This window comes from Pocillopora verrucosa, chromosome 3 (genome assembly GCF_036669915.1).
Source record: "Pocillopora verrucosa isolate sample1 chromosome 3, ASM3666991v2, whole genome shotgun sequence".
NCBI lineage: Eukaryota > Metazoa > Cnidaria > Anthozoa > Scleractinia > Pocilloporidae > Pocillopora > Pocillopora verrucosa.
The window spans coordinates 1,409,483-1,419,548 of NC_089314.1; the positions used below are offsets into that span (position 1 = coordinate 1,409,483).

General features: G+C 39.0%; 1 protein-coding gene across 2 annotated transcripts; it reads right to left on the reverse strand.

Moving 5' to 3' along the window:
* Positions 1–374: 374 nt before the first annotated feature.
* Positions 375–9,824, reverse strand: LOC131770559 (serine/threonine-protein kinase greatwall). Of its 2 annotated transcripts, none has more exons than XM_059086280.2 (14): positions 9,543–9,824; positions 9,237–9,292; positions 8,645–8,745; positions 8,290–8,381; positions 7,789–7,881; positions 7,020–7,066; positions 6,349–6,437; positions 5,607–5,725; positions 4,652–4,838; positions 2,658–4,253; positions 2,042–2,155; positions 1,800–1,901; positions 1,082–1,192; positions 375–598 (listed from the first exon to the last, which is right to left on the reverse strand). In XM_059086280.2, the coding sequence occupies exons 1-14, from the start codon at positions 9,588–9,590 to the stop codon at positions 552–554; spliced, it is 2,802 nt and encodes a 933-aa protein (XP_058942263.2). In that variant the 5' UTR covers positions 9,591–9,824; the 3' UTR covers positions 375–551. The 2 variants fall into 2 exon arrangements, with proteins under 2 accessions (XP_058942263.2, XP_066020150.1); XM_066164053.1 differs by having other exon boundaries at positions 8,645–8,740; positions 9,543–9,586.
* Between the last annotated feature and the right edge of the window lie 242 nt (positions 9,825–10,066).

The window sequence follows — 10,066 nt, forward strand, 5'->3', positions numbered from 1 at the left end:
GAGAGTGATAAGTTAGATTGTTGTGCACATGTCTGAGTACACAAACAAAATGGTAAGATTAAGCTGTAGGAGGGGCGGGGAGGGGGCACTGGGTAATACGGGTGGTTAGGGCAAAGTCACTGGAGAGGGGCAAAGTCACTGAACGTAACTGCAGGATAAAGATTTCAAAAAACCAGGCTTGTTTGGTATACTGGTGGAACAAAACGTAAAAACATCAACAAACAAATAACAAAGCGAGACTGATTTATTGCAGGCACTCTGGGTGCATAAAATGTCAACGCTTTTCTATCATGAGCGAAAATAATTATAATCATTATATCATACAAAATCACTAATACATTCATGAAAGATGTATTTTGGCAACTAGATGCCATGGAAACTGAAATGATTACAGAACTGTTGCTGTAAGCTCAATGGATTCTTACAGGTGATTTTACGGCTTCATAAGCACAAAGCAACATAAACAGAAAAACTCTCAACCAAGCTTGGAAATTACGCAGTTCGTTGCAATCTGATGAATGAAGAACGAGTTCAATAGCGAACCATTTTGTTCAGTGGCTAAAGGACGACATTCGAAGATTCTGCATCGTGTTTCTTGCTGCAAAAACAAAGAAACAATTGAACAAAGGAGTAAGTTTAACTAGGTGTGTCTGCGTCTTACCTTATTGTTAATTTTCAATTGGGTTGAACCGAAAAAGTGGAAGATTCACCTCAAGATACATGGCGGCCTAAAATTGCAATTACACTTCTAAAATCCGGATCAAAAAGTACAAGTGAGAGTCATGCAGCCCGAAACATTTGTGTTGTGTTCAAAGGGAAAGATGTCCCACAGAACAGCAGTTTCAGTAGGTTGGGAGGAGGGGGAGGTAAACCACTTCATCACCATCCAGAAGGAGTAACAACACTACCTACTGACCGCTTCGTGCTTTGTGCCATGAAAACTGGGATGAGCTCCAACGGTGAAGGTCACTGGGCTCGAGTGCAATACATTTTAGAATTATATTCTCCTATCGGCAACTTGTTAAATACATTACTTTGCTGCATGAACACCCGAGATGACCGAAATGAAAAATGGACCTACCGTGAAAATAAATGGTGTCAGTTATGTCATCTGGATGGGGCACAAAAGGAGGGGGATGATTATGAATCGTAGACCAATCCATATTTGAAAAGAACGGAAGGCTTTCTATCTCTAAAACGAAAAGAACGAAAAAAATAAAACGTCACTGAAACGAAATGCATTTGGTGTCAACGAATTATGAATTAAAAGTACGGAATAAGAAACTGATGAACGAATGAGTGGTTTGGTTTATCATCAACGGAAACTAAAAGTGAACACCCTCCAAATTGGAAACCAGAAAAAAAACTGATCACGAGAAAAAAAAAATCTTTTCCGTATCAATCTCAGTGCATGGTTCAATTTACAAAACGAAAACTTGGTGCGGACGAGGTTTATAAAATCGGAGACATGAAGTCACTGGTATGGGGGGGGGGGGAAAGGGGTAGGGAAGGGGGGAGGGAAGGGGGTGGTATATACTCCTGATTTGCTGCTTGTAATATTATGCAAATATGAAATCACATTTTTCAACTTGAAACAACAACTGGTTAAATGAAATTTTTTGAGGTTTCTAAGTATATATATATATATATATATATATATATATATATATATATATATATATATATATTTGAGTCTAGATAGAGAGCTTTAATTATGAGATTTTTAACTTTAAGAAGAGTAAGAAGAGGAAGGTCTTTTAAAAATCAGATGACAACCAACGATTAAAAAAAATTAAAACCTTTAGCACCAGGTCTCTGCTCTGCCTCAAGAATAAGGATGCGTTCCACAGCATCTACTGCATTCTGGGACAGCGCCTCTTCTCCTTCTGGCCACAGTAATTCTTCAACGTAAAACGATTACATAAATTTAAAACATCACATTGCATCGCTGTTTGCTCGTACACGTACTTTGTGCACGACTCAACTACAACCCCAAATAAGTTACATTCGTCGAATATTTTCTGTGCACTCAAAATCTTACCTCTTTGCATAATATGACTAAAGACCAGCTCAGGTGTGTCGTCGTTGAATGGTGGAACTCCCGTAAGGAACTCGTACAAACATACCCCTAGGGACCACCAGTCCACTGCTGGGGCTTAGGAAAAAAAAGATTTTGATCAAATCACCTCAGATAAAGCCACACACTTCGAAAAATAGTCGTGGGATAAGTCGTTACATGTACATCATTTCAACATCCTTATGTTTGCAAGCTAAGGATTTTGTGGTGATTTTGACTTTACTGGTTTGATAAGCCTTTTTATTGTGTGGTTTGACTTCGTTCAAAAATGAAATGACTGAGGGATCGGGTAAAAAGCGGTCTAGAAATGGAAACTACGAGGTCGAGAAGGTGCAAAAGAAGATGTTTCTGGTGTTTTGAAGGAGATGAAATGAAAAATGATTCGAGAAATAATTTTTCTGAGTTTTCTATGCAACCCAGTTTTTCTAGCTGTAACATTCTGATCTTCTGCTTTTGCAAACGATTGGTTATCCAAAAATTATTAAGTCATTTACTTAAACCCCTCAATTACTCAGAGATGATGTTCTTTCTTACAGTCAAAGTCTTAATGACAGGTAAAAAAATTTTATGCCAAACTTACTGTGCTCATTTCCCAAGAGTATTTCTGGTGCGAGGTAGTCTGGGGTTCCCAAGATTCTGTTCTTGGGTGGCGACGATGTGGGCCGCTTTCCTCGTCTACAAGACTTAGGGGTCCTAAAAGGTGTCCGAATGAGAGGGGCTGAGGTGTGGTGCCACTGGTTGGACACTTCCATGGGGCCTGGGGTACTTTTCAAGCTTGAGCTACTCTGAAAAGTAACATCCATCGGCGATTCAGAAGTTATCGTAACAGGTAAACTAATGTCCATGTGAGAACCTGGAGCCTGAGTGACACTTTTCTCTTCTTCCTCGTATTCTTGATCGCTGTTCTCAAAAGGGATTGTCATGCAACGAGAGCGACTCGAGGATTCCACCTCACTGTCCCCATGAAAGACTTCGCCTCTGTTCAAATAATCATCTTCACTTGGCTTCAAATTAACGCCCCTTACGTTTTGTTTATTTTCGAAGTCGATTGTCAAACTTCTTTCGAGTGGATGAGAAGGACACGACTCAGAGGAGGACTTATCAATTTCGGCCGTAAAACTAACAGCATGTGATGAAAACTTCTCATTCTCTACTTCATCAGCTGAGCTGTTGTCTGCATTTCTGTCGCTCACATCTGGTGAAGGTGGTAATACTGCAATCCCGCTCTCGCGCCTCGAGAGGCTCTTGTTCTTATCATTACCAACGGTTGGTAAAATCTCATCTGTGATTTCGATTTCCAATTTATCTGGTGTCTGATTAACAGTAAATTCTCCTTCTCTTACACATGGACTTCCACTCGAATTAAAACCGGAACTCCCGCTTGTATCTGCCCTCTGAGATGTTCTCGAACCAAAGTTATTTACTCTATTTCCCGCTAGTTCAAGTGTTCTAATTACTCTCGATTCTTTATTAGTTTTCTCTAAATCACTGTTAACTGCTTCGTTGGGATACCTCTGGTACTGTTCATTACTTTCTTCACCAGAACTACTCGTTTCACTGTCATAACCTGAAGTAGAAGGCTTCCCAGGCGATGTAATTCTACGCGTCGTAGATGTTAAAGGTGTAAAGGTACTCATGGCTCGCTCCTTCTCCAAGCATTCGTTGTTAGGAGTTACTTGTCCTTTCTCTTTCAAAAATTCCATCATAGTCCCTGCTCGTTCACGTGGACTGGAAAACTTAAGGACCAACGGTGCACAACTAGAGGGGTTCGGAGTAGTGATAATTTCTTGCTCCCGGGAAGCTGTCTTTCCCTCGCTTTCACATTTACATTCCAGAGGGCTTTTGTCGCGCACAAGGGAATTCTCGGGTATGATATCAGCTCCCTTTACCAGGGGTCCTTGGTGTGAACACATCTCCTGCAAAGGGCCTCTTGGAGACTCATTCTCCGAGCTCCTTCGTATTTCCTTCAGCGTTAACGCATCGATTTCCCTGGTCAGCCCAGTCTGTCGAAGTCTCTTTGAGGCCGGCAGTTGGTTTTCTTCGTCAGGCGATCTGTTTCTCACGTTTTTGTGCAGCATTAAATCCGCAACCAGAGGTGTCCCAGGGGGATCGTTAATGTTAAAAGTCTTTTGGCTGATTTTGGGGCAGAATTGGGTTCGCTTTTTGACGGCCTGACCTGTACAAACCGACATATGAAGAAAAGAAAATTGGTCAATGATTTGTCTAAATTTTAATCTAACTAATAAGCTCGTTGAAATCAAAATTGGACTGCGACACCGCAGATGTCCTGAAAACTCGATTGTCAAAGTCGCAAGCTGAAGGAAAAGAGTCAAAAAACCACAGTGCAAGTTCACTGGCTATCCCGATACAGTACTGTATGACTCCAAGGATGTAGTTTTCATTAGATCATGAGCGAAGGAGTCATAAGCGGCATAAGTATTTGCTTCCTATTCAGTCATTTTGAAGTTCACCAGATCGTATTGCTGTGCACCTCTGATTACAAATCCGACTCCGTTAGTAGAGAAGGCCAGTCTTGGGCCCCAATCTGTTATTTTACAAATCTAAAGAGTTTACCTCCAGAAGCAGCGAGCGGAGTTTGGCTGTTAGGTCCCAAAATCCCAGTTGGAGTTGCACCAGGGATTTTGTCAACACGGCAGACCGGGGTGACCTGCCTTATGGGTGTGGTTTCCATGTGTTCCTCCAGTGATGAGCAACTGCTGTTTAGTCTTGACCTCTGCGTTGGTCTCGCCGCAGACAATGACTAACACCACAAACATTAGTTTCCCTTTAGTTTCAGACTGCTAAAAGACCCGTTATTTTAACACCAAAATAATTTGTTTAGAGTAATCCGGGAAGGGACACACAACAGTACCGCCCAGACATATGTTAACTGCGTAGACGCTCAGACGTAGTGTAGTCAGACGCATATATACGATATTTGTGCGCGCACGGTCAAACAAAATGCGCGACTTAGGTGCCCTTGTTATTCCGAGCTATAAGTTTCCGTCGTGTTACACTGTTGTGTAAGACAAAGAACTTTTGGGTTTGAGAAAGCGACGAGTCGACGACGGAAAATTTACGTAATAAGAATTTTTCATTAGCTTTTAAGCTACAATGTTACACAGTCGCACGTCGCGTCACAAATTTATCGAATAACGAGCAGTAGCAGTGAATTTGCTTGATTTGAGGTGTTGATGAATTCGAAGGAAAAGGAAAATGTCACTTATACAAGGTATTGAAACACGTGTATTATTAAGCGAGTAATGAAGCGAATATGCCATATTAATTCATTACAATCGCAGCTGGCTTAAATGTTTACGTACCGGAATGTAAACAATTTGGTGTTCGCATCGCAGGTGATGATTTATTATGTAGTTGTTATTGTATACGCACATTTACCCCAGCGTAACTCCGCGGTTTGTGCAGCAGGAACCGACTAGGAAGTATTTCAGATCTATTACTTCTCCTGGGCGAATATTATCACCACTGATAACAAAATAAACTGGAATATGAAATTATGTATACTTACAAAAGTGAAATTGGAAGTCAGTGACATTACTTGACCAGGTGTTCTAAAGAAACTTGAACCTGAAGTCTTGTCATTCTTGTTCAGCGATGGTGTGCTCATCACATCAATAAAACTAGGTTCTAAGAAAAATGGTTTAAGATTATGTTGCCAGGGATATGCAGCTAATAGCATAAGGTAAAAAGCTTCATTCCAGTAAGATATCAAAGTTGAGTGGCAAAACTTAAGTGACAAAGGCATAACTGACAGGTTCAGTGGTAGGTAGGTAGGTATTTTATGTATCCATTTTACATGGATGAGTACAAGACTCGTTTAAACGTGAACGTGCCAAATTTCTATAAATCCAGTAAATCCAGTGCTGCATAGATCCAGTATATCCAGTTTTGAATCTGATTGGCTCAGGAAGAGGTGCACGTTTTGTTATCCAATCACAGAGTGATTTTAAGTAAAACCCAAATTCCTGATGGCTCTGGACAATGAACATTCCTTTACACCCTCTTGAAGTATTCATTTTCACATTATGGAGAGAGGTTACGTGGTACAGTTTACCAGAACATCTCTGTGACATGTTCAATCCAAAGGTTATCAACTTCTTCCAATAGATGAAAGTTGTCAAAAATCAACTTGCTGCATTTAAAATTAAAAGTTAAGGTAACAGATGTACAGCAAAAAAACCAAAAAAAAAAATCATGGGTTTATTCGATGTTTGAATGATTCATATTCACAATTGATAAAATAGACTTACTTCTTTCCAATGTCAACCTTGACAACCCAAAATCAGTTAACTTGATTTTTCCTTCATTGGAGATTAGAAGGTTGTCTGGCTTAAGATCCCTAAAGTTGCATTTTGAAAAAGAACTTTAGAAAAATTCATGAATGCAGACAGGTGACCTAAGCGACAGGCCTTAAATATTCTTAATGGTATGCACAATTAATATGGAGACACTCTTTATTCTCCATCATTTGAAACACGTCAGAGTAACAATAGCTGTGGGAGAAACTCTTTTTTTCAAGACATCAAGTTGACAAAGAAAGAGAGAGAGAAAAATAAAAAATAAGAAAAAGGAAGCTAGATGACCAGAAAGGATTTTTGTTTTGTTTTGTTTTTTTTTGGTGGGGGGGGGGGGGGGGGAATAAATTCAAAAAACATCATTCAACAACCCAACACCGTATGGAAGAGCCAGAAATAGTGCAGCTCTTGGGATGTTATATTCCAGGTTCTTAATCATAGATGATGAAGTATTCTGTTATTAACTTGTACATACAGCCAACAAACTGGTTAATTCCATGAAGAAACTCTAAGAGAATGAAGTTTCGTTGTGACTGGTGTTTAATGGGTCATAACAAGCTATAAAACAACATTTTCTGGAAATTAATTCAATTTTGAATTGCATGCACCATAGATGTTTTTCTTACCTGTGAATAATCCCATGTTTGTGAAGATAATCCAAAGCCAAGACTACCTGCAGCCAAAAGAAAAATCATTTAAAATAGGGCTCAAAAGACAAGTGAAGAAACTGTGAGATGTATTTCATGTGCAAGGTGGGTAAGGGTTTATTTGCACTGAAGCCATACATGTGACCCAGGAGGTACTGCAGCTTATACCAATCTTGACAGCTAGAAGTGATTAGGACCTTAGCTACTCTCCCCCTCCCCTGGATAGGATGTTAGTCCATTGCAGGTTACTGCCCCATTATTCCATCAGGCTCCTCTGGCAGTTTTCTAGTACCCATTTCAACTCTTGAGTGACTGTGAGAGTGACAATAGTCTGACCCAGGAGAAAAACCCAACAAAGTCTCAATGACAGATTTAGTCCAAATTAAGCCACAGCATCACTTATAGTAAGCTTTATTACTACTGTTTTCTCAAGGACATGCTGCAATCCTCTGAGAAGGAAGGAGCCATCTATTTTGGGAGAGGAGCAGAGGAGCACAGGTTAATTTCCCCATACAGCTGCTGACAGGATTGTTGCTAAGTGTCAGCTTCCTGCAAAATTTGCTAGTAGATAAAAAAAAGTGGTGACTGCTGGCTGGATTTTTGGCCAGTAGTTGCGTTGTAAAGAACAGTGGGCACTTCTAATGTCACACATTAACATGCACAAGCACTGGTAGTCATTTTAAGCTACATTATCCTCAAATGTAAAGTGTATAGGATGATAATGAAATGATCAGGATGAATAATTGACCTGTGATATATAGATTCTTGCCATGTTTTCATCAAAGTATCCCATGTTATGTAACAATGATTTACAGTCTCCTCCAATCAAATACTCCATGACCTAAATCAAAAAGTAAACATTCATATGTATTATTGACCAAACAAGCTTGGTCAATAAAGAATTTATTATGTACCAAAAAAATGATTTTAAAAATCAAACTCCAGTCAAGGATAAAACTGAACTGAGTAGTACATGAACTAAGAAAAACAAACAACTAACTAGTCAACAAAAGACAACCTCTCTAAACCTTAATCCCTAAGAGTGACCAGCACCTAACTTCTCCTCATGAGGAGTCCTGAGTTGAACATTAAGGTCACAAGAATAAAGGAAATGATCACCAACTAAAGAAGCTCTTAATTGTTAAACAAATTCTCCTTGTCAGCAATTGAGGAAATGAGGAGCAATTGAGGAAATGCATATGCTTACTGAAGTTAGTGTGCTAAAGGTTAAAAATACAACAGAACTCACCAGAAATATCCTATCTTTTGACTGAAAGGAATAAAACAAGTTTACAATGTAGGGACTCTTTGCAATTGCCAGACAGTCTCTTTCTGCAACCACTGGATAAAAAAAAAGTCCTGTTATATACATAACAAAATAGTGTTGTTTTGACAATAAAAGGAAATTCACATGAATGAAAAGCGCCATGTTTTCTCACAGAAAAATTGAAGAAGTTTCCCTTTTGCCCTGTACTATTGTAAAACAATGCCGTAGTCCCAAACACACCCCATAGTTTTATACCATTGTTTCCTTTATCCAGCTACTGTGTGCATAGTAAAATATGGGGCTGTACAAAAGTCCTGCCTTAAAATTTGCTCCTCACCCTGTTCCATCATGTTCTTGTTCACAACATCAGTCTTCTTTACCACCTTCACAGCATAGAATTGTTGATCTTTGTCTCTCCTTCGAGCCAAAAATACTTTCCTGAAAAGCAACTCTTCATCATCTATTACTATTCACAGAACATTCTAATTAATACATTAAATTACTATCCAGTCATGTCAGGTAACATTGCCAAGTTCCATGTATTAATTACTTGAAAAACCTAATTCAATCAATGTGGACTCAACAAGGTAATTTGTTGAACACAAAGGTACCAAAATTATAAACAAAGAAGACTGATTAACAAAAAGAGCAATGTTCTCACAATTTAATGAGGATGAAAGCATTCCAAAATCAAACAACTAAACCAGTAACAACCAGAAAATAATTTCCAATAAATTCTCTGTGCAAATTCTTGAACCCATTTGAAGTTGACCATTATTTGTCTTGAAATAAGAAACACTATCTTCAACAGCGTTGTGACATTACTGTTGCAGTCACAGAAAGTGTCACTCGATAATAATCTACAACTCTCCCACTTATGCTGTGCATCCAGTGAACTGAGTAAAGTTGAAGGATTAAACATGACTTACCCAAAGGCACCACGGCTGATTGGTTTGATTATATTAAAGTCATCCATACTCGTTGGCTGTATGTACAAGTCAATAACAGAATGCTCTTAAATATAACATGACTTATGTTATCAAACGATAATTTACCCTGTGGTGGCATTTTTACTGTTGGGGTTGTCTAAAGTTTTACATTGCACTCAACTTTCTTGTGTGTTTCGTGTTAAAGATAACATGAATAGCTTACATAGGAAATGTACATAGATGAACACTTGAGTAAGGGGCCTATTTTTTCTGATTAATAACGTACTTGAAAAAAATTATACAAACCTTAACAGTATAACGGCTTTTCTTGTCTTCTGATGAAAGCTCGTCCATCGTTGAGTAAACTTCGGAAACGAGCGGCGTAAACACACTCTCGATCAATCAATATCGGGTTTACCTCAGCTAAAGCTACGTTTTACCTTCAGTTTTCCTTAATGAAAGTTCAGTAGAGAATAAAGCCGATGTTAGTTAACAACACTGATTTAATGGTGTAATCAAGATCTCTCAAAATTACTTGGATCGCTCAGTGCGGAAATTGGAATTATAAATTTGGAAGCAACAGCTTTAAACTTAGTCGCCATGTTTAAATTTCAGCGCGGAAAATACATTAGTGTCCAGTTTCCTTGTGCTTAATTTTGCAAACGTTCATGGGATATCCATTTTGGTCATGTGACCAATCGACAACCAGCGGGTGTAACAAAATAATCGTGGAAGGCCTACTACAGTTTTCTTCGCCACATTCAGGCTACACTGAAAGTTGTCACATCTCCGGGTCGATTACCAGCCACTGATGAGTCCACTCTCCTTCG

Coding starts and splice junctions, on each gene's coding strand:
- LOC131770559 (XM_059086280.2), bottom strand. CDS start 9,590: ATGGACGAGCTTTCATCAGAAGACAAGAAAAGCCGTTATACTGTTAAG. Junction 4,839..5,606: donor TGACTTCCAATTTCACTTTT/GTAAGTATACAT, acceptor TTGTGGTGTTAG/TCATTGTCTGCGGCGAGACC. Junction 2,156..2,657: donor ACTCTTGGGAAATGAGCACA/GTAAGTTTGGCA, acceptor TTTTTTCCTAAG/CCCCAGCAGTGGACTGGTGG.